Source organism: Anser anser (assembly GCF_964211835.1).
Source record: "Anser anser genome assembly, chromosome: 6".
Classification (NCBI taxonomy): Eukaryota; Metazoa; Chordata; class Aves; order Anseriformes; family Anatidae; genus Anser; species Anser anser.
In genome coordinates this window covers 6,034,569-6,060,121 of record NC_139726.1, presented here as the reverse complement: position 1 = coordinate 6,060,121, position 25,553 = coordinate 6,034,569, and the positions used below count along the sequence as shown (strand labels likewise).

The 25,553-nt window shown below is 38.2% G+C and overlaps 1 protein-coding gene across 2 annotated transcripts in view; it reads right to left on the bottom strand.

Moving 5' to 3' along the window:
* The window catches only part of LOC310901963 (von Willebrand factor D and EGF domain-containing protein-like), a 178,788-nt gene that overhangs the window by 34,534 nt on the left and 118,701 nt on the right, over nucleotides 1-25,553 (bottom strand). For both annotated transcript variants that reach the window (XM_083842703.1, XM_083842702.1), the window contains exons 19-22: nucleotides 25,384-25,536; nucleotides 23,793-23,957; nucleotides 8,801-9,679; nucleotides 262-357 (exon numbers count right to left, since the gene is read on the bottom strand). In XM_083842703.1, coding sequence (XP_083698829.1) covers nucleotides 262-357; nucleotides 8,801-9,679; nucleotides 23,793-23,957; nucleotides 25,384-25,536 — 1,293 coding nt within the window. The remainder of the gene's footprint in view (nucleotides 1-261; nucleotides 358-8,800; nucleotides 9,680-23,792; nucleotides 23,958-25,383; nucleotides 25,537-25,553) is intronic.

Genomic DNA, 25,553 nt, shown 5'->3' with positions numbered 1-25,553 from the left:
GAAGCACTTTTATGTAGAATATGTTGATACAGATGTGCATATTTTTACATAATACAACTATGTTGCTGGTGACTATATGCACTGAAATCGTTCAGCTACTGTATTACTTCTATATATTATACTTTGATTTCCTTGCTGTATTCAACCATAATTTTAAGGAGAAATAGAGAAAATTAAAAAGTTTTTTTTTTTTTTGTCTTATCATTTTCTGCAAATTCAAACATGTAATGGGGAGAAAAGCCTCAATGAATTTGTACATACTTGTTTCACATCGAGGACCAACAAATCCATAAGCACAAGAACAAGTATTTCGAGCTACACAAGTGCCTCCGTTCTCACACGGTGGATCACACTGCACTGCAAGAAGCACAGGCAGAATAAAGCATGAGAAAAAGAAACGACCTCGGGTACTACATTCTGTGTGGCTATGAGCACAGTACTTGTTACTACTTTTCACCATTTTATTAATCCAACAAGAAATTTGGCTACTAGGAAAAACTGCAGGATAAAAACAGATATCACATTAGTAATATGGTGCTAACATAGTCGTGTTTAACTTCTGTGCATGCCCATTTGTAAGTACATATTTTTGAAGTCTAAAATGGACCGAATACAAATGTAATTCACAATATGAAACACCTTGCCCTTCCCTCTGTACAAATTAGCCTTGTGAATGTTCGGTAAGCCTTAATGGGTGTCAAAAGTTACCCCAGAGCAGAGGTGAAGTGTTTCCTCTGGATAAAAGAGTTGTAAGGAGATTTGTCAGCAAAATGACAAACATTTAAGCAACAATTTAAATGTTTAATGGGTTGTTTGAGGTCTGCAGACAAAGCAGAAAGTTAGATAATGATTTCTTGATGTATTGCAGTAGCAGTCTCATTCTGTGGAAGGGAGCATGTGCAGGTGTATGGCATAAAGCTGGAAATTATTGCAGCTCTGGAAACAGGTTATTTGCTGAAGACACTTGTTTGTTTTTTAAATGATGGTCATTACATGTCAAGCAATGAACTCATCGATTCCAGAAAAGAGATCTGAATGTCAGGGACTGTTGAGGGGGTTTCACATCGCTTATCTTATCTGCCTAATGAGCTGTTTATTCTGAGCATTTCATATACTCAGTGGAGAGACAAAAGCTGATTCCCAGCTGGAGTCTGATTTAGGCACATTCTTAATGCATTTAATTGTTCATGGGCAAGAAAAGTTTACCCTCCTAAACCTAATGACAAAGGTAAGCACCTAACATTTGCTATCATGAATATTTGTATTTGTAACCCTCTAACAAGAGGTACTCTTCTACGCCACGTTCCAGAGAGGGAGGGAGAAGGCACTGCTGTAGGAAATGCACTGAAACTTATCTTAAGAAACTCTGGGTGCAGGAACAGAGCAAGACGTGTGTGTCTGCTGGCTCTCCCTTATGCCTTCAGAAAAAATATCACACTGAATAACAGAATGAAAAATATCTATCCACAAGCTTGGGAAGTGAACACAGAGAAAAATGTTGTACTTTGACACACTTTACTGGCAGGGTTGTATTTTTTATAATGGGTATGAAGCTAAGCAAGGTTATTCCAAGGAAAAATGCATGATAGTGAAAGATGCTACAGAGATCTGAAAGAAAGCATCTTTCAGTATTGTTACAAAAAAAAATAAAAAAATTGTTCTTACAAATGTAAAATGGATAGCGTAATTGGAACACTAAAGGACAAATATTTGTGGCATGACAGAATTTAAATGAAGCTCATGCTGTGAAGGCCTCACCTCTTGGGCTATCACCAAGCCTTCACAGAAAGCCATTGCATCTGAACTTTGCCATCCAAAACATTATGAAAGCCACCACACATATTTTAATTGCAGTTATAAAATCAAACCCCAAGAAAGTACCTTTAAATAAATCCTTTCACACAAATAACATTAAGAAATGTATTTGTTATTAGATCTGCTCTTCAGGTAGTTCAGTATTTACATTTCCTGTTACCATTAGGTTTTAAGGGTGAAATTTTCAGTGCTGTATTAATATAACTTCAGGATTTGACATGCTTGAGCGGAGACAACTTGATATAGTTTAGATCCATACTACTCATGCTGGGAATGTCATTAAGCTAAATTTAGTTTTGATTTGATGGGCTATAAGGTTTAGACATTTCCAATTCAGCATGTGTTTAGCTGAAATTTGAAGTGTACATCGGGGGAAAAAAAGAATAAAAAAAAATCGACATTTTCTGGACAGCTAAATAGATTTGGTTTAGACCCACTAAAGCAGTTAGCATCACACTTCCCCAAAGTTCTTCTGATCCAGCCACTGGCAGCAGCTCAGAGCAGGTCAGAGGCTCAGGCAGCTTGGGGTCTCGTGCCCTTAGGGCAAACAGCAGGCAGCAGTCCATGATGAAATGGCAAGGGGAAGAAAGGCGAAAGAAATGGAAGCTGTTTTCAAAGAAATTTGTTAAACTTTTTAAATGGCAGCACCGTATTCGTAAGCCATCACTTGTGTTCAGGGGCTTGTCATAGATCTCGCTGAAGTCAATGACACCTTGCTTTGAAATAGGGGTGCCAGCCTGACCTGTGTGCACTTGAAACATCTTAATTCCTCTGTGCTTGGGTAAGCATAGGACTTGCTTACAAGGGATTTCTTTGCAAGTAGAAATTACAGCAAGCTGAACTGAATCACATTCTCTGCATAGAGACTGGGAAACACAAAACCTGGGGAAAATGTACTTTTTGAAGTACATGAAATATGTTTCCTTTCCTGTAGCGTGATGGTTGCATAAAGCCTCCAGGTCCCTAAGTGCTATGCCGAGTGCAGTGACATTCAAACGTATTATGCTTTATTTCAGCGTGTTTTGTGTATAGCACTTAAAGTGAATGTGTCCATTTGAATAGACAGCTTTCGATCTGGCCTTTACACATTTTGAGATGCATCTGAACTGTCAGAAAAGAACATAGTATTTTAGATATTCAAATAATTAGATCTTATTGTGACACTTTAGTAAAACACTTAAAACTATTCTATTATTGGTGAATAGCAGAAGATAAAAACTGAACACTGGCTGCAATGGCAGTGGGAGAGCAACATTCAACTAAAAAACATTTTTCTCAGTAATAGAAATATACTGTTTATGTCAAATTCTTTTCCAAGACTCCTATCTTTCATCTTCTGGAATGAACATGTTTTTCCATAATCATTTGCTAAATTGTACAAAGGTATTGCTGTGTTTTTATACTAAACATTTTTGGATGGTATAAGATAACAGTAAAGAGAAAAACATTGTTGTAAATGGTCAATCTTGCTGTCAAATGTGTATGTTTTTGTTCATAATTTAAAGTCTGCAGGCAAAAATGGAGAAGTCCATTATTGTTTTATTTGAAAGGGCTTTTTGGAAAATATCCTGAAACTACTTTTTTTTTTTTTTCCCATTAAAATGAGATCATGCACTTTTTATGGGTTTCTCTATGATAACTTTGAAGAAACTCAGAAATACTAGATGATGTGTTGGTTCCTCCATTTCTGATACCCTAATCATACCCTAATCAGCAAATGGCTTCCAGGGCAGAGTTATTGCTTGACATCTCAACAGCGAATAACCGCCTGTGCAGCCCAGCCTGGCAGGTCCTGGACTTGCACCACTAAGGCAAGGCTCAAAGGTGTGAGGTTACCTGCAGTTTCAGTTTAAAATGTGAAAAACAGTCAGGTCAGGAGTGTAGACTACCTGGTTTCCTGTAATTACTGAACTACAATTATTTTCTTTCAAAGATGTGCTAAACTGCTTTCCTAGATGTGCGGATGAAGTTTTAATATGTGCAGCACAAGGGAGGGGAAAAAAAAAAAAAGAAAAAATAAGTTGTAAGGATTATTGGTTTTCCTCTTTAACAGACATGGAGTAAAGCCTTTCTTTTGCGTGTCTGTAACAGAGAAAGGCAATAAAGCGTAGGGTTAAATCATGTATTAGTGCAATTAAAATAACTCATATGCATACTTAAATAGTCCAGCAGCCCAGAGTCCATTTATGAAATAAATACCTATCATAGCAAATAGAAAATTAACAAGATTAACTTGACTGACTAAATTGGGAGTACAAATGCAGACAACAGTTCTGGTTAGGCTGTACTAATGGATTTTGTTTTGTGAAATGTCAGCCGAGTGCTCATCTGCAGTCAAAAAAGCAAATAAAATGTTAGGAATTGTTAGAAAATGAGCAGAGCACAAAATGCCAGACTTTATTATGGCCTGTATCCATGGTGAGCTGCATCTTAAATACCATGTGCTGTTCTGATCCCCCCGGCTTGGAAAAGCTATAGTAAAAGTGGAAAAGATACAGAAAAAAGGTGACAAGGATAACCAGAGTTACAGAAGAGCTTTTGTACAAAAAAACAGTAGATTAAGTCTTTGGGAAAAACAAAGCTTAGGGGGATAGGATGGAAAACTACAAAATTATATGGGGGCTGGAAAGGTTGAACAGGATACGGTTGCTTACTGTTTCTTGCTGTGAAAGACAGACAGATGTAAAGCTAGCAGGCAGCTAGTTTAAAGGGAGCTCACAGTTCCTCTGTGAAGCTCGTCAGTAGCACTGTGGACAGCAAAACTTTGTAGGGGTTCTAAAAGTATTTGGGTAAACTTACAGAAGTACATACTGGGAGATATCAATTACAAAGACATCACCTTTGCTTTTTTAAACACACAATCCACAACTTGCTGGGTGACTATTCTGGACAGTATTCCTATATTTTTTTTCCCAAATAATTCTGGACATCTGCTGTTAGCAGCTGTTGGAGACAGAGGAAGGACTTTTGGTTTGATATGGTAGAGCTTTTTGGGTGTAAAAATGTCAGACCAGACAAATGTCAGCTAACTGATTTTTTAGCCTAGTTTCATCCAGCTGTGTATCCTGAGGTTGTAATACATTCCCAACTACTTTGTCTTTCCCATTATTTTGAAAATTATTTGGTTTTGTAATGTCAAGGCAATGGTGTATTTTTAACTCCTGAGAGGAAAGCGTGACTGCTGCTGTTCGAGAATTCCCCTTCCCTCAGAAAATGCTGTGCAAAACCTGTAAAATAACCCAAGAGTTTTACTGATTTAACATTTTAAGAAAACACTTTGTTTCTAAAGTTGCACGACTTTATTCTCCACAGGAAGTCTGAGGAACTTTTATGACTGCTAAAAACTAGAAACATAATAGTCCTTAATCATCACCTAATCCTAAATGGTTTTAAGTTATTGACTTGATTTTACAAAACTCTCTGTTTTTTTAGCTGTAGAGTTTTAGTAACCAGACACTCCCTGTTGAACAAAATTGGGGTTAGAGAAATAAAAACAAGGATGACCAGGAATTTGGCTTAAATTCTTGTTTTTCTTCAGCGTTCAGGTTTAGGCGTCTCAGAAAGAAGCACAACAAAAATGCCCTGAGCAGAATTTTTCGTTTGCTTCAACCCTGTTATCGAGTGGAAAGGACATGTTCCACCTTAGGGCACCCTAAGGAGCTCAAGAAATATAACAGCTGCTCTCAGACAGTGCCATATGCACAGACCCTGGTGAATAAAATGAGCCCAGGGAAAAGCCAGCATTTTTTTCCTTGTCCAGTGGATACGGTGTCTTTGGAAGTGCAGGCCTGTGACCCTGTTGTGGGGAGAACACAGGCAGGCCGGTCAGTAATGGCTCTCGTGTGGCTAACATTAACGAATATTTTAGAGCATTAGCCTCTAATGTTACACAGTGAGGTGTTCAAAACAATGTTTGAACTAGTTATGCATTATTAAAGGACTATTTTTTTTTTAATTACTGCCATAGTGAGCTGAAATGTTCAAAGCTCTGTAGGTGTTAGGACACTTCTGTAGTGCACTTTGGCTAGTGATAGGGACTGTCCTGTAACACTGCTAAGAGTGTACCATAATAGTATGTTGGTGCTTTGGTATGTATCTTTGGAAAGGACACGTAGAGTGGAAATTATCTATTTCACAACCTCCCTCATCACCAGAGGAACTCTTGGCTAAGTTTACTCCACAAAGAAAAGGAAGCGTCTTCTGCAAGTGAATATGCAGAAGAATGCAGCGGACAACCGTAGGCCTTATTTCGCCTGCTTATTTTTTATTATAGCGTAGGTGATGTCAGCTTTCTCCAAAATACTCCTCTGAAATGATGTGTGTCAAGGCCTTGCCTATTTAGCAGGCTCGCCTTGACATTAGGCTGCTGATAAATCATAATGCTGCCTTTGTGAAGGAAGATAAAAGAGCTCTACAAGCCGAGAACCTGGCCAGCTGTAGGAAGGGGTATGGAAGTAGAGATTCGATCCTCGAGGAACTACTTCACCTTGGCTTATCCTCGTAGTAATTAGCTGCTGCCAGAAATAGGAGAATTCAGTCCCTACTGCTTTTTATGTCAAAACAAGATGGGTAAAAGCAAGGTCCTACTTCTTACAGATGACAAAGTTGTTGGTACTGAAGGGAGTGATCTAAACAGATAGTGCTGAGAGCATCTGAAAATATCTCAGTTTAGTTTTAGATGTCTGAGTGTAAGCCAAACACACTGAGATCTAGCTCTGCTCTTCCAAAAGAAGGCAGGAGATTGGACCTGGTGGTCCCCAGGGCCTCCTCCAGCCTGGACTCCTGTGGCTCTGTGATGCCCAAAGCAGGAAAACAAAATGGAGGGAGAGGACCTCTGACTAAACCAGGGGGCAGCGTGAGGGGCTTGTACAAAGGGATAAGAGTATTAAAGAATCAAAATCTTGCATGATTTATTTTAGAGGACAAATTCATTTTCAGGATGCTGCTTATTTTTTCCCTACCAGTCCCTCCACACTTAATTTTGAATCCGCACAACTGAAATAAATAAATAAATAAATCTACATTCTGTCACAAGATAAATACCACTCCGTAAAGCATTTATTATCTTAGATTATTTTCAGGAACGCTTATTAAACAAAGGTCACATCCCCTCAAGCTCCACAGGTATTAAACCTTGCTACCGATGGGCCGTTCCTTTTATCTCGGTGAATTTCGGCATCAAATGAGGTGGTGACAGTTCTCAATAGTGTCTGAGGCTGGACATTTTTACTCGCTTGCCATGCTGCATCAAAGTCTGAAGATTTCACAAAGTTTGCCTCATCTAAGCTTTGATCACTTGCTCAGTTTTGCTGCCGTCTGCTCTGAGAGGGTACTACTGTTTTGTGGGAAATCAGTACGGTCGTGCCTGCATCGTCAGGTGCTGATAGCAGACATTCTGGCAAGGCCTTAATGCAAGGAACTGTTGTCATCTTTCTCCTTCATCTGTCATGATCAGCCAGCTGCATCTGACACGCAAAGAGACGCCAGCAGCTGGAGGTACAATGGATGCTCTTCACACAGAGCTGGCGGCAGAGGCATTCCTGGCCCTGCTCCAGGACAGCAGTCGCAGGTGCGCACAGTGGCTCGGGGTGAAGCAGACAGGCTTATTATTAAGTCAGGTGATGTGGTCAGTGACAGGAGAGAAATAAAGGATGTTTGTGTACCGTGTCATCAAGCCCTGAGACAGAGAATGATGTTGGCAATAAGCTATTTCAACTTAAGGACTCTCCAGAGAGGTTTTCTGTAATTCCAGTAATTGAAGAAAACATCTTGTCTTGTGAGACAGCAAAAGGCACAGGTAGATTTATGTTTTAAGGACTGTACTGATGGGCATACTAAATTTATTTATACACTGGCAGCTGAATATCTGTATTTGTAAATATTCATCTGTACCTAGGCCTTGTCTTTGAGGGGAGGCCATCCTGCACTCCAGCTTGCTTTGAGCTTCCCAATACTCGGAGCTACATGGTGTGTTTCCAGCTGCAGGCATAAAAGATGGGGTCTTTCTTGATGGGCCAAACAACCTTCAGCCCTTTAGAAGGGTCATTTCAGAAATGTGCAAGTAGGTGAAAATTACAGCATGCGGGATTATAGTAATTTTTCCCTATGCATGTCTCCAGGACTGCTCTAAGCTCAGAGGGCTGCCGTGCTGCTGGGGGCTTTACACCCCCAAAAAGACTCGTGAGCAGCAGGGAACCACAGGGGCTCTGAGCCCTGCTGAGACCCTGCCCCGCCTGTCTGCTGTGGGCACAGGATGCGAGAAACCACTGGCAAAAGAAAATTAAATAGATTACTACAAATTGAATAGATTCACTACACTTCTGCTTTGTGTAGTGAAAGGCCAATTAAGACATCAACTTATCAGAAGGATTTCAACAAAAGGTATAATTAATGAGAGCCAAGTCAGAGAACTCATTGTTTTAGAAATGCGTGTAATACTATTGCTTTACCGAGGTATTCTAAAATGCCTAATAAATAAGTCAATATATTGTGAAAACTCTTCTGGTGCTATACATTTCAGATGACAGGTTCAGTTTTATATTTAGGGTATTGGGTAGATATTTAAAAGTAATTTTTAAGATAGCAGAACAATTAGTTTTTCATAGAATATGTGTTGTATAGACAAATAGAGTCAATTTTACTCTTTCCCACAAAGTTTTATATGGTTTCAAATGTAATGATTTCAGTAAAATGAATCTGGCCTTAAGCAAGGGCAAGTAAGATCACAATCTAGTCCTGGTTTCAGTAGATTAGATATTATCAAGTAAATATGTCATTTTTGTAAGCAGAAAGAACTTCTGAGTTATAGAATAAGTTTTTCTATTATTTTAAAATGTAATTGCCTTTGAAAAACAGTATGATCTCAGCTGGCAACATCTGTAAATATATAATCAAAATTATTTATAATTTTTGAAAGTGATTTTATTTATACTTAGAAATATATTTAAAGGCACGAAGGAATTCGGAAGAGGATTTTCTACCTTACCTTCACACATAATTCCGTTTCCACTGTATCCCGTGGGACAAGGCCCACATTTAAACCCTCCATCTTCATCTGGCTCACACTGCACACCACTGAAGCATGGCGTGTTAGCACAGATGATGTCCTGACGCATCCCACTGATGGTTTTTGGCAGTTCCACATGGTCCATTGCTGCCTTGTATGCCTGCCTGAGCGCTGCGGTCTGTGCTGGTAGCCTTGCTGGGGGAACAGGCCCAGGTGGGACGGCGGTAGTCCGGGGAGCTGTGTCAAGGGAATAACCTAATGGATGAAAAGAGGGTGTGAGGTGTGTTTCCAAAGATGTTCGCTGCTCTGTCGGGAAATTTTGGGAGGGTTTGGTCTTTGAGACTGTGATTCGACTGGGCCATTTCCTGGGAAAATAGCTGTATCTGGAACAAGCTTGCTGAACAGCATGTGGCCTTGCAAAGAATGAGCTTGCATTTGGGTTGTGATGAGAAGGAGCGGTCTGTGTTGGACCTGGTTTGTACTGCTTAAAATGCACAGCAGTAGGGGTTGTCACGCTGACAGCTGCTGTTCTGCGGTCTGGTTCCTCGTGCAGAAGGAAAGTGTGTGCATCACTTCTTTTTTCAAGAAAAGTCTGTTTCTCATGTGTCGTGGACTCCATAACATATTTTTTTTCTGACAATGTCTGAGCCTGGGAAATCTTCCTTTTCATTGTAAGAAATGGAGTGTTAATGACTGTGTGGTTTCTTTCCATAAAGTACGTAGTTTGTTGTCTTGGAACTTGGGTTCGGGAAAGAAGGGAATATATGTTTCTTAATGTCTTGCCTTCCTGGTGAGAGCTTCTAGCATCTTCGCTATTTCTCTCAGCAACATCCACATGGCTTTGGGAAGATCTTGAATCTAGGGCAGAAGGAAGATATACACTAGTCAAATTTGCTGGTGTAGTGTTTAAAGAAACCACCATGACCATTTAGATTATGAGCAAACAACAGAATATCAATTCTAGAAGTAAATGCAATAATCTGCCATCTATATTAAGGGCTTATCTATGCTGGCTGGTGTAGAAATGTCACAGTATTGTCTGCTATGGGTAACAACAGCACTGGATGCACAGGGAACTGCAATACAGAAATTTACAGAATATGTTTATGAGCTAGATGAAATATAATTATGCTGGTTTGATATTAAGACTAAGATAGTAACTCTCAGTGGTAGACAGGCATTATTCTTTAAGGATCAGCACTGAGCTTATGGGGGATAACAGCCACGCAAAAACACTTGCCATGCTGTTCTACTAGTTTTGACCTATGCTAGTCCATGAGGTTTTGGCTCTGTGTGCCATTCTCTCATGCTCCCTACAGTTGTTGACCACCTGAGCTAGCATTTATTTCTGATTACCTGCATATTTTGCAGTAGTGTGCTGGGAAATGTCCTGCTAAGCAGTACCTAGTGCAGAGACTTTGCATTCAAGTTCTTGCAGTCTAGGAGTAAGACATGATATTGCAGTTTGGGACAGATAGATATCAGAGATGGAGAAATAAAGAAATGATAAGACGGTCCTTGGCAAGATCACGTCCTAGACAGATTCTAGCCCAATCACATCAGTGTATAACTATGCAATGCTTTTGTAGTCCTTATGGCAAAGGAAAGTTTGAGGAAATCATGTAAAGGGGACAAATGGAAAACCTTTGTTAGCACTGTGTACAGCTCCCTCCAGACGTGAGGGGCAGCATGTAGGAAAGGCTGCTGGCTTGTAACTGTCACCCACTTGTTACAAAGCCAGCCACCTTTTCAGTAGTGTAAGGAGAGATGATAGATGGGGAGAGGCTAGTCTGTGAAGGGCCTTGAAAGTGGAGACAAGTAGTTTGAATCAATACTTTCAGGAAGATTAATGGCTATCTGCTGACTCTAATGAATGGAAGAAGCTATTTTTAACCACTTCTGGCGTACTCACTCCATAGGAAATGGAATGTATTGGATCCTGAACAAAAAAACCTCAGTTGGTTCTAGGGTTAACCCCACGTGGGATGTATCTCTACCTTTTAAATATAAATATTAATCACTTTCATAAAACTCCTACTGATGTAGAAATTAGTCATAGTTAGCAAGAAGAGAGATAAAGACACTTGGCAAAGGTCAAAAATAAATTTAGAGCATTGACTAGATCAAAGGAAAACCTGGCATCCAAAGCTGTTCTGATTTGGCTGGTAAACAGTGTCATTCTTCTGGCTGATGATTTTTTGTTGCCCTGAAGCATCACGTTTTGGAGTGGTACGTGGTAGTGGATCAAGTTATGGGCATCAGCAGTAGGCAAATCCATGGATTTTACTGTCCAAGGCAAGGCCGATGAATGATGAGATACACAGAATGGAAGAAAGGAGATGGTGAGGAGGGGAGGACATCAGTGACAAGAGCAAGAGAAGATAGGAGAAGTCAAATTATTTTTTAAAATGAACCTGAGATAGAAAAAGAAACATCTCCACAGAAAGTTATCAGCAAAAGGAGATTATTGCTGCCTTTAGAAAGTTTGATTCAGGGACCAGAAATCAACAGGCAATGAAGGGCCAAATGACCTCTTTAACAAATTTCCTAAATGACACATGATTATAGCTTTGAGCTCCTTCCACTGTATTGTAATCAAACGTTTCTTTTTCATTTAGCTGAATTTTAGTGACTGCTGAGGGGGCCAGACTGGCTATCTGAGAAATGAAAGTCTTTTATTTCCTTATTAGATGATATATGATATGCCCACCCTGCAAATAAGCTTCTGTCTTCCCTTTTTAGGGGGGGGCATGCTGTTTTTGGGGTGTAGCTGTAATAATTAATTTTTTTCACCTCAAATAAAACTGCCAGTGAAGAGCAGTAAATATTTTGGTTGTTCATTACATGTATGGATTAAAGTCCCTCATCCACTTTGCACAGGCCACCAAACTTCATAAGATACTGTCACAGGAACTTTCGTATTGGTCAAATGTGGCTACATCAGTGTCCTTTCAGCTTTCATTTTATCATATTTTTACTTATAAAGATACTGTGCAATGTAGTTGGGATTAGAATCTGACGGCATTTTTCCGGAATACCTGAAAAATTATTTCTGTAGTTTTCCAGATATCTAAATACACCAAAACAAAGAAATATACCAAAAGATTGCAGACTCAGTTGTCTGTAGTCAGCAGCTTTCTCAAATTCTGTATTACTTCAATTTATTTTCCTCGCAGTCGATCAATATTTTCAAATGTATAACCCATTATCAATGCAGAAGTGTGATTGTGTGAATCTGGTTTTCACTGCGATGCCACAGTATGATTACATATTGGGCTGGATGAAAATCACACAAAACAAGGCAAAGTGCTCAAGGTTATATGACAGTACAGAAATACATTTTCACTACTGTTAGTATTTCTGCCTATACTAACAGGGAAATGTGCAGCAGTGGGAACAACTGAGTTTATTTTCCATGGACTTGGAAAAGAGACTGAGAAGTTGATGCTTTGTTCCAGCTGTGCATAGAAAGGGCTCCATTCCTATCAAGAATTACACCACTGTAAGCACAGTGTAACACCAGGAAGGATCAGGCCCTGCAAAGATAGATGCCTTTGTTTTCTCCCCTATCTGGGGAAGATTAGAACAAGAGTGACAGAGACCAGATTTCAGAGACAGAAGTTTAAATCCCTCATCCAACTCAACACCAGGACACTTTCCATCTGTTTAGGAGTTCCCCTACATGAGAAGCCCTCCGCCGCTGGTTTGCCTGGTGTTTGAGGTACCTTGTACTGCTTGTGCTAAGATTATAAATCAGAATCATCATAACCAGTATCTGGCTCATGCTTGCCAATGCCATAATGGCATTGTTAAGGCACAGCAAATTCTGATTTCTTCTCTTGCCTGAATTGCATTTTGTAGTGAGCGACTAGATTACTGTATATGAAGAGGATTATGTTCATTCTGGAGATAATAAAACAGCTATATAACCTAGTGAAAATAGCAGTTCATAAACAGAGCAGACACTCGACAGTATCTTAAACCCAGGGTGAGTTATCACCACTGAAACTCAGTAAAGAAATCTAATATATTTTCTCTCTTCTGAGTTTGTCTTTTTTTTTTTTTTTTGTTGTTTTTTTTTCATTTTCAAGCTTTCGGAAACAGGCTACATCTAGACTTGGACTAAGAGAAGTCACATCCCCTCCTGGCACCAATCATTTCTGTTTCCAGAGAGACTGCATTTCATACTTTGCCTGGGACATGGTGGACTAAGTCAGTGACCCAAGTGTCATTCACCCAAGACTTCACTTAGACTCGAGCACCTCCGTACCTTTCTTCCCAAGCAATATGCCTCGGAGACAGCCCCACCCTGAGACACAACTAGCAGCTGACACCTCAAGCTCTTGCTGTAAACCTCTTGTAGACATGAGTAGTTGCTTCCTCTTTATTGCTGTGCTTCTCTTCACAGCTATTAGAGTAAGATATTTTTTTTTTAATGTAACTTTTTCATTCGATCACAAGTAGTAGACACTATCAGCACATGCAATCTCTGTGTTGTAATCCAGGTGTTGCTCTGTCCTTTTTTTTCTACTAAAAAGCCCCAAAATAGCCTACTCTTCATCTGGAGACTGGTTCCCTCTCCTTAACAAGATCATCTGTTGTTGGTTTCTTCCCCCTCTCAGTTCAGAGTGTTATGGGCACCTTTAGTTCTGATCAGGTTGCAACTCTTTCAGAATTCTGTGAGTAGTTTAAGAATTCATCTCATTATTAACACAATTCAATAAATTTACAATTTGTGTAGTTTTAGAGCTATTAACATTTAGTAGTACATGCTGTGTAGCACATTTCTCATTCAGAAGAATGTCGACAGAGAAATGCTCTTCTGACATATTGCGCTATGTGGGTCATCATTTAAAATTTGAAACATCTACCAGCACATATATCTTATTTAAAATGTCAAGATAGAACAGAAAAATTACACTGGTCTAAGAAGCCTTGTTACCAAAGTATTAGGGATCATCCCATTTATCTCTCTATTTTTTTTGCATTAATATATTTTTTTTCTCTGTATTTACTTGGTGAGAAAGGGGAAATGGAGCAGCTGTCAATAGGAAGCTCTAGGGAAATTCTGTTTTTCCATCAGCTCTTAATCTGCTGTTTTATTTGATTAAGTTTTGGCATAACTTCTTTCTCTATTCAGAATACATTTAATTCCTACATCTTCTCTTTAGCCATCCAAGCATACCCTAAAATGTTCCCTCTCCCAAATATTCAGAAATGAAACCTTGATTCTCCTGTCCTTGCTTTGAGGCATCCTTAATTCCCCCATGCGTAGATGCTGGTTGAATTTCCCCTGTCACTGAAGTCCCTTTGCTTACAATCACAAACAGTAACTCCCAGAATACCCAACTGTAAATATCCCTCAACTCCCTTAACAGAGGTACAGCTCTGATGTCCCAAATTTTACAGAAGGTGTAATCCCAGGATTATTTTTGTAGGAACAAAAGAGCTTTAAAGACTAAGATTGGAATATTATTACAATTTTTGACAGTAGCTTCAGTTTAGAGATCATGATGCTTTACCTATTTTTTATGCAAAAAAAGTGAAAAGTCAAAGGTGTTGTAAAAGATTTTAGGAACACACATCAAACACAAAATAAGCACGGAGAAAAGTTAATCCACTCTTTGAAAAATGTGGAAATAGAGGATACCAGTAATAACTTTTCTGTAAGAAGTGTCCAGATCTAGAATTCACAAATCAGAAAGATGTGAAGCTCTGTGTGTGAGCCACTAGCTGTGCATAGGCAGACAGAATAAACCAGCCAGGCTATTTGGCTCGTGCTGGGCTAATGAAGCTCGACAGCTTGTGGACCTAACGTGCCCTACATCCCGACAGGTCAACACATGAGCAAAGCAATTGCACTACTCTGCATCCATCTGTACAGGCATATTCAGCCTCAGTAAAATCCATGTTCTCAAAGCATCATTTCTGTGCCAGGTTAATTCATTCACTCATTGCTTTAATAATAAAATTAAAAGGTGACCATCTAGTTCACTGTCCCTGAGCTATGTTTCAGCCTGGTCAAAAATGAGATTGTGTTGCTGGTGTTTCTACCTGAGCAATTCTCTTCCCCTTCACCTACCAGTGCCATGAGCAGTAGGGAATATTCTATGGGGCTGGCATTAAAGCAATTCCTTCCTCTGTTGCAGACTCTTTTGTTTGTCAAATGTGGCTGCAGCTGTACGTACACAATTCTGTAATTCTGTTTAGAAATCTGCAATGCAAATTTGTTTTGTGTGTATAAAACACAAAATCATACTACTCTATCATAATGCTTTTTGTGAAGAAAACCTGGGATCTGCAGCCAGTTCACCCACTAAACTTTCTTTAAGACTCTCCCTGTTTTGAGAGTAAATAATACCCACAAATATTAGCAAATGAACCTATGGCTGTGTCTGCTGCTTTGTAAGTATTTAATTGATTATAATTTACATATACTTGGAAGCATGCATATTCAAATTTCCTAAATAGTGAACTTTAAACTAATGTTTGTTTTAGCACTGTTGTATTTTAAGTAAATTCAGGGGATTCTGCTTACCTCAACACAGAGGCTACATTACGTTACAGGCCATAGAGGACCAGAAGAACTTAGAGAACTTCACACTGCAGGGAAGTTTGGTAGAGTCTCAGATTCCTTGAAGTGCACCCTGACAAAGTTAATTCTTAAAATGTCTTCAGCAAGGACAGGAAAAGAAATTCTTATTCAGCCATTTTGAAATATTTTTTACAATTCTGATTTCACCCAGAACTTCTAAAACTACAATCAAGATACCTGATACAACTACCTGATGAGTAGCTAGTACAGTTCTGGAGACGAGGGATCACATGTAGGCAAAGTGCCAAGACGTTGCAAGACATCAATGACTACAAAGCTGTATGGAAAAAGTGAGTCTTTGAGGAAAATAAAGTAGTCTGTTCCTTTGTTTGTAAACTCTGTTGGTTTGGGGCTGTTATTGTTTTTGTTTGTTGCTGGTGGGTCTTGTTTGTTTGTTTGACTTGGTTTGGTTTGGTTTCCTTTTGTTATGTTTTCTATAAATTTTCAATAGAATTTTTAAAGTCAGTGTCACCAGAAATTGTGTTTTTAAAAAATGATGTGAGCATTATTGAATGCAGAAATATGAGTGTGCTCCCCAAACAGGATTTTTTTTCCTTTTTTTTGTCTTTATCAAAATATATATTTTTATTAATATCTTTTTCAGACTGTATATGTATATTATAAACTAGATTATTATTATTTTTTTTTTTTTTTTTACAAACAAGCTGTGTTTTCTCAAACACCTCTCCTACTACCTGGCAGTTTATTTCATGGCTTAATTGAAAAGTTCTGTCCTAGGGGTGGGAAATCTCAAAATGTTCCATACTCTCTCACCCCTTGCATAGGAGACCTGCTGCTCTCTGTTCCTTTGTTACTCTGTCTCCTTCACTGCTCCTTCCATTCATTGGCTCTAAACCATTCCCTTCTGCAGTTTTTAAAAGTGTTCTTCCTGTATTTTTCTCTGAATATCCAGCTAACAAAACAGGAAGCGAAGAAGAATAGTTGTGTTAGAAAACACCGTGGATCACCCTCTTAACCCCCTCATAACCATTTTATTGCTCATTCTTTTGTTATCCTTTGTCCACCTCTCAGACCTAAGGCTGAAAGACCAGAGGCTTTTACCTCTCATCTTTGTGTTCTACCTTCTCCAATTATTTTAGTCTACAACTGCATTACTTCAGCAGCTATAAAGAGAGAATTAAGATAGATTCCATAAAACTAAAGTATATTTTCTATTCAGGAATTGGCAGTATATTTTACTTCAGCTCAGCATTGAGAAAGATGGAAGAATTAATAAAAACTCTTTTCTTATCTGATGATGCCTTGTGGGCCTTCAGACTCTCTCATGTCTTGAACAGATTTGTAGATATACACAAAATAGACAAAATCAAGACAGATCTTCAATGAAGCATCCCTGCCTAGTTCTCTGAAAAATCTATGTAGAACACTTTAGAACTGTAATAGATTATAAAGAAAGTTCATAACATTTCTTCAAAAGAAAATCCGTAATATTTCTTCAAAGAAAAAGTAGCTTAAATTTGAATATTTTACGGAAATTCTCTTTTTATTTGATTTGAGGAATAAATGCTCTAAAATTATAATTATATTGTTTGTGGCTGTAAACACATAAAAATGAGCTACTTTACATATGAAAGCCAAGAAACAATCTGAACTATGCTTTGCTGGAGACCAATAATGAATCTATTTTAATACCATAAAAGCACGTATAAATACTCTTGGTGAAATCACGCTTTTATAAGTTCTCCACAACTATAACTGATTTGGCTGAAAATTACATATAGTGTTATTTTTTTCCTAATATATATTTTAAAAAGGCAAAAAGAATTTTGATAATAAATTTTCAGATTGTGTGCTGCAGAATTCCCTTGGCAGTTCTGCTAATCTGCATCTAGTCTAACCGAACTCCCTAGGCCACATAGGGTTTTAACACTGTGACATACATAGCCATCAAGAAGATGAAAGGTCTCCTCTTTGTATTCAGACACCTGTAAAGAGGAAGTTATGAGCTGACCAGAGGCATGTGGGGGACAACAAAAGAAAGAGGTTTAAGGGCTATCTATTCTGTGAGGCATTAGCTGAAGAAGATTTTAAAATATCGTGACCCAAATAACAATTCAAATCTAAGATTTTTAAGACAACATTCTATAAATACTGTAAGCAGCATGTGCTAGCATGGAGAAACTCTTCTTGAGAGCTGTTGTTTTTCAGTAAGATATAAGATTTATCAGCTCTTCCACCATTTATAAAACTAGGGAGTTTTGCTGATGCTCTTTGCTTTGCAGTTGTACCTCTCTGTGTCCTATAGAACTGAAAACAAGACAAACAAACAAATAATCAAACAAATGTATTTTGTATTTTTTGTCATAATATGAGATAAACTCTCAATGTGATAAATTATCAGTATGAAAGATTATTCTGTCCTGTATTCTAGAAGATGAACAGTGTTGTTTTAGCTACAGACTGTTGTTGTGTCCCTTCAGAAATGAACTAGCTCTATACATGGGATGCGCAATTATTTGGGCAAAATTCACATGGATTGGCAGTGAATATCACCTGCTGCTGCAAATAAATTCAGTGAAGTGAGTGTCCTACCTCTGTAGGCCCCTGCTTACCAACAACAGCAAGGTGATGAGAATCCCAAATTTGTCATGAGCAATAATGAATCTATGAATTTCACACCATCTTTTTACCCATGGTACTGTACTCTGCCTTGTATTGTTTATGAATCCTTTTCCTCCATCTTTTGCTCTGCTTTTGCATTTAGTCACAAAACTCTTGTGTTGCTTGAATGGGGCCAGGATATTGGTCCAGTATGAATTACTTATAATTTCAAAAGACTTCTAAGTGCCTTTAATAAAACAACAACGTTATCAAATTTATGGAAATAGGGCTGGCTCACTTTAAAAGCTATGTGCTATTAGAGCTAGATGATAAAATATTGCTTGGAAAGTTTAAGAGGAGATGATCTTACTCTCTGTTCTGTCAACTCAAAACAACAAACAAACAAACAAACAAAGAAACCTCCTGGGCCTGTATCCTCTGTAGATTATTTGTTGCAGACTGAGCTGTTGTTATCACTTAAAAGTCATGATGGCATGGTGATTGCTTAAGCAAAAAGTGGCACATTCTTGGTAGGAGAGAAATGTAATCTGTACTTGATGCTCTGATTGAATGTAAATATTATTCATGGCATATAGCTTAGTCCTCTTTCCTACTGGTTTTATGGCTTGGGCTTCATTGGGCTTCTATTGCTGAGCGACATCATTTCCTAAATATATCATCTGGATTGGAAGCACTTAACAAATTCGGGATTGACAGAGTATAAGGATCAGTGAATCTGGAAACCATTTATATTTTAAATTATCTAAACATATTACTCTTACCATGCCTTCTTTATTTATTATGTTTGGGTCATAGCACATACTGTGCAGGGCACTGTTGAGGTTTTCTTCTGAAAATACTTAATATTTTATTAGGTATCCCTACAGAGGCAAGAACCATCAGAAAGGCTCTGCGATTCCCTTTCTATCCTGACAAGTACAGGAGTGGGGTTTTGGAGACAATTACATACTCAGAGGGCAGGGAAGGGTCATAGATTATGTCCAAAATGCCTGGGTGATCCTGGCCTTGTGAAGATTACTGGCATACCATTTGCAAAAATATGCCTTTCATGAATCCAGATTTGTATGGAATGTCTTTGTGTGTCATTTCTAACCACATTTCAGCTACCTTTTCATCACATACCCCGTTGAAGGAGATGTCATCACAACATAACTTGTCAGGTTGCAAAAATGTACATTTTGGCCTGAAATACTAAAAAATAGAAACTCTGAAACATAGTTTAGGAAAGGGATCAGCAACTTCCAACACAAATTCCAAAGATGAGTTGTGGCCTGAGTTTCAATGGCCTGAGTCAGGGCTAGGAGCTGGAAGCACTGGCCTTGGGAAGCAATGCTTCCCAGCTTCCAAGCCCACAAGAATCAGCCACTGACAGCTATTACCACACAGAGACAGACCAAAGTAATATTTACCACTTATTTTGTATTTCTGTTATGTCTTCTCTGCAAGGATCTCAGTTAACTTTGCAGCTAATGACTGCAGTATCAAAAGATTCCTGCCTTCAAGTGAGCCTTGTAACTCATTGCATAAACGATGTCAGGGCTGGTTGGTTCCTCATCGCAAAGCATCCTCTGAGTGCTGAGAAGTGTGTGTGTTCTGTCTATACCTGCCAATACATACAGGTTTTGTAGCTGAAGGTTCAGCCTGTGATGTGCCTACTTTTCAACATTTTTCAGCCTGTCTTCCAGGAACAACGCTCAGCTCACGCTGTTAGGGCAGTGCTCTTCATTTAATGGGATTGCTTCTGATTTGCACTGGTGTAAGTGAGACTGGAATCTGGGCCTTGATCTTTTTAATGCAAATTCATCAATTCTGTTTGATGAAAGGATTCCACTATGTTCACCAGTCACTTTTTGAAGAAAAATCATTTAATTGGTTCCAGGCAGCAAGAGGTCCCTACTCCTGGAGTTAGCTCCAAAGCTGAAACCTTGGGTTGGTGACCGAAACACTTACTGTCTTGTTTTTCATGAGTTATTTATTCTTCGTGGACAGTGATCAATGATGAGTGCTAATGATAACAGCAGTAATTTCAAGGTCAAAAGTTAATATAAAAGTTAATTATACTATGTTCTTCTGGCGTTAGTGCTCTTCTGGAACACTGTGTGTTCAAACACACCCATTCTTATAATTCAAAATATTTTATGTAGTTTTTAAACCCACACCTTGATGTTGATCTGACAGTGGTGCAAATGAGAAGGTCACAGAGGTCTCTGATGTGAAATCAAAGTGAATTCAGAAGCATGCTGCAGGTACTGGAATAGTGTAAAATGCAGTACATAAACATAACAAGTAGCTGGCAAATCCAAACGTATATCAAGTGCCAAATGTCTACTGTACTGCAAATTAACTGCTAGGGCAGGAGTGCTAGCAGTTCAGAACGGAAAGAGCAGAACTCGATTACAGAGATCATAAAATAATCCTCTCCCCTGATCTTCAGTTCCCTAAACCAGAAGAGGCAGAACAAGCTGGCTCTGAACAATCTTTTATTGGTGACAGATGTGGCACTGCTTTGTCCAGTAAAATTGCTGGTTTACTAATAGGAAAAAAATAAATCTTTTGTGATGACACCTACCTCTCTAACCTGCAAAAGAAAGTGAAAACAGATGGGTATCTCTGAGACCGTGAGTGATGAAACCAGTCTAGAGAAATACCAGTAGCATCTGATGAGAACTAATATTGCAACATGCAGTCACATCACCAGCATCCCCCTTTAAGACGTATTCATTATCTTTATGCCAAGAATGTAACCTGTGATACTGCATGGTTTGATTTAGTAGATGTGGCTCTTCCAGCAAAAAGGTAACAGATATGTTATACAAATGTGAAGCATGCCCAGTGAAGCCTGGGCAGATTTAAATTCCTTAGACTTTCCTCCTTATTGTTTACTCACAAAATTAAGAAACTGTTGATGTTACTAATAGATATATATATATTTAAGTGTAGGTTACCTGCTTTATAGATTTTGAAGGGAGATAAATGCTTATTTTATTTGGTTTACCTCAAAACAGTATATATGAGAATGAATGTATTTTTAAAACTAGACATTTCCCTTTATGTATGAAACTTCATACAGGCTTTGGTACTGGTGATGTTTTTTCCTTAAGACTAATCAGATGTACCTCACAAATAATTTCAACGAAGTCTGGTTGATTTAAACTGGTACAGACTCCTGATATAAAGTGGGTAAAACATGTAAGTGAGAAGAGAATAAGGCCCTGCACTGTTGGCACAACAGGCAAATGGAGCTTAGAAACTTATCTCTGGAATTTATATAGTTTGCAGTACGCCAAGTACGTCAAAAGATTAAAAACTATCACATATCAAGGACTTTTGGTACATATTCTCATCAAACAGGGACTTAGGAAAAAATTTTCTTATGGCATTTTTTTTCTCCTCTGTAGTCTACAAAGGGCAGTTGGGTAATTTTTATGACTTCTATATCAAAACACACATACCTTAATCATTAAATAGTAACAACTGCGTACAACTTCATGTCAAAAACAGCCAATAAAGTACAAAAAAGGAATTAACAAGAGAATTTTTACATTGAAGTTAGTAGAGTTGGAAAAAAAATGACATGTAATCTCAAAGCCTTAACAAGCACTGTAACAAGCTGAAGAGGATTTGTTCTGTTTTGTTTGAAGACTGATAGCATAAGTTACAAGGGAGAGAGGCTATTATTCTAATAGGGAGGATTTCACAATATTCATAATCCATAACTGTACATAAAATTAATTGAAAGTTCATTCCTTTTTGTCTGATATCTTTTAATCATCAATATTTCTGCTTGAACTAGCAAAGCACACGTGAAAGAGAGTTAAACCGATCATTTTGGTTATAAATTAGGACTCTCATACAGCTGCAGCAATTACTTTTGTTTCTAAATATGAAAATGAATGACTATTCTCATTTAACCTTGAGGCACATGATTATTTTAAAGGCTGATCTTGCCCATACAGACATCTTGCATAAGGCAAGAAAGATAGAAAATAAGTCAATTACAGTTCCTGAAGTCCTGACAAATGAAAACTGTTTCTAAAACTGAGAAGAGAGGTAAAGATTCTCATTGCTTATATTATGATATAATTCACGTGAGTGAATATAAGGCTCTTATGGAACAAAAAAATCCTTTTCATCCCCTCCCCAGGTTGCATGGCTGTATATGTAGCATGAAGTCCTTGATTCAGTTTACATATTCAGGAGGAAAAAGAGGAACAACTTCCCAGCCTCTGATATCCAGCTCCCTTTTGAAAGAAGTGTGTATTCGTTTCAGATCATCATACTTTGGGTATTTCTTAAGTCTTGCCTGGAGCTGTATATAACAGGTATAAATCATAGTAAATGGCAACTACTGTCTGTGCTTCCTTTTTAGAACATACACAAATTTATTGGTTAATGTTTATATAAGTACCGTGTGTCTCTGATTTACTATACCAATATCTATATCTGTAGAATATCTGTTCTACTCAACAACATTTAAATGACCTTTGGGTATACAATGCATATCCTATTATCCCATTAATGACAAGGTGCAGCTTTGGGCAATAACAGAAATGTTCGTTTATTTATATGCACAGTGATTTATATTTTTTGCTCAACTGCTTTTACAGCTTACCAAGTTGTAGAACAGTCAATAGCTGACTTTGTGACTCTGACAAACTAATACATTGTACATACTCATTGCTAGTCAGAGGAAGAAAATTGTTAGTTTTATTTTTTTGACCTTTAGATTTTGAGAACTAGCTCAAATCAATTTGTAGTTCAAAAAGTCTGGACGATACCTACTCTAAACAGTGAAATCAGTTCCGCTTTAATAGTGTGCATTAAAATATAACACCAAGGCAACAGCCATTGATTTGGATACAGAATGGGTAATGAAGGTAGGTTCGTCAGTGTAGGAAGCTGGGGAACAATTTGATGTGTTTCCAGTGAGTCTGTCTTGAATGCTTAAGAAAAAGATTTAGAGGGAAACCAGGGAACCTGACCTAATAACTACTTTTATTAAGGAGTAAACATCAGTTCTCTTGGCAAATCGCTCTGTGCAGTGAAAAGGGGACAACCATCCAGACTGTCCCTAGAGAACTATGCATTGAATTATGAGAATTTCGCTGAGAGAATGCAAGATTGGATGACTGATGAGTGGTTGCTATGCTATTGCCATTTTCTGCCTGAGGTCAGGACCCAGCTTTTCTTTTATCACAGCAGAAGACCTCTTCTAATGATCAGTCCTCAGAGATTAATGGGACCGTCTGAGTTTCAGAACTCCCAGAGGAAGAATGCTGCTCAGTCTACGAAGGATACTATTGAAATGTTTTAATTATCTGTTGTGTTCAGTTGTTGGTAGAGTTGTTCGTACATGGCACTTTGTTTATCATCATCTTCACAGGTCACCTTGGAGAACAGATGCCTTGCAGCAAAAGAATTAGGAAACAAGGAAAACAGAGTGGTACTGTCATGTGTCATGTTCCCATCTTACTGAGGAGGAAACATGTTTTGAAATCATATGCCAGTGCTGTGGCAGAAACACAGATGTGGTGATTCATACCATCTAGCAAGTCCCGTTGTGAAGACTTCTCCCTAGTGGCAAATGAGAAGGTGAATCTCATTCCTGAGAGACAGAGATTCCTGAAATAAGACCTGCTAGCTTCTTGTCAGGTAAGAGTGTTCACAGTCAGAAAAAAGGCTTCGGGGTTTGACTATAAAGCACATTGTAGTGTAATGCCATACTAGTTCATATTTGCTTACTGCCTTTGTCTGCAAAACTTAAAAAAAAAAAATCCAAAAATGAGTAAGTACCTGGTCTGGGGACCTTGCTACAGATTCGACCATTTCCAAAAAACCCTGGTGGACATCGGCCGCAGACATATCCAATGTAAGGGGGTTTCCGATCAAAACACAACGCTCCAGGAAAACACGGCCTGTTGGCACAGGTAGTAACATGGGACAGAGGCGCTACATGACCTAGGAAAAAAGGAAGTTCAAGGACATTTATTTATAATTTCTCAAATGAAAGGCATATATAAAAATAAGTGTGACTGTCTTAAGCCTGGCTAAAGTTTTATAACTGCTTTTATTCTTTTGAAGAATAATTAATGCAGAATGTTCCCAAACCTTGTGCCAAACATGAGAATGTCCTGTAGGCACAGCGTAACAGAACAGCTGTTTCTCATTAAAGTAAGATTTATTAGTCCTCTAATTGCATGTTTTCAAGTTTATTACTCAAAGTTCTTTGGCATTTTTCAAAGATAATATAGAAACTGTAATTTTCAGCATAAGTGAGAGATTATCTGAGTAAGAAATGGTATTATTCTGATGTCCTTTTGGTCTTCTATCATTGGAAAGTAATCATCAAACCTTACAGTACATATACCTTACATTTAAAAATTCACAGTCAAGTGCATATATTTCTGATCTAGAAATCATCCTTAATGTGTTGAACCTTGTATGACAAGAGACTATTTTAATTATCTTAGAAATATATGAAAAATTAAATACTCTGGTACTATATAGTATTTTATCACTTATGATGTCACTGAATAATGAACTCCCTGTGAAGTGTTTAATAGTGTCGACAGAGAACAGATGATGAATAAAATCTAAATGATGGTTGTAGATCTTTTTTAATTGCCTCCAGTGAGGTCTCTATCATGACTCTCAAGTATTTCAGCATTATCCTTGCACCTTGCCTATGACGTTATGACAGATCACCTCTTTGAGGTGTGTTCTGGTTAGCTGTTGATGGCCTAGTACAGATATACAAAAGTAGAAAAACCGTTGTATATCTGTATAGTATCTGTACAAAAACTTCAGTACAAAACTGAAAAAAAACAAACAACTTCAGTACAAAACTGAAATACTGATTAGAAGTGGGTCAACATAAGCAATGTGCAGACATACACACCTCTTAGAGGGTGCTGCAGTGCTCAGGGTCCTGTTGTACTGATGGCAGGCACAAATATTCTGAGAAAAGCACCTGCTGAAGTCACGTCAATACTTCATTAATGCTCAAAGCTTGGTCTTAATGCAATGACTGCCAGTCAAATGCAGGAATAAAATTCAGCATCACATGGCTATGGCAAGTTTGCATAAGCTGTCATTCTTACCGTCTTGCTTTCCATTGATCACTAAGATTTTGAGTGATTTTGTTCTATCTCAAAAGTGACATGAATTCTATTTAAGCCCGACCACTCTGATTGCTAAGGGCTCTTTCCCCTTGCAAAATCATTTAGCAGCAATCTGCAGTCTGATGTATTGAGGGGATTTTGATTTTTAACTCTATCTTTCTGTGATGTATTATAAACAGTTTATGTTTGCTATTAAGATGGTAAAATGCATGATTTCTGAATATGCAACACCCCAAAAATATTTCATATCCTTGTATACCTACCACGTGTAACACTTCTGTTAAAATTCTTAATTACAGGAGAGTTCTTTGCCTCTAAGGGTTGCAGTGGCCACTCAACTTTAGTCTTGTTCAAGTCACCTTTGCCATTGCTGTTGTCAATGACTAAAACCTGTGTAATGTCAGCAGCAAGCACAGCTGTAAAAAGAAAGCAT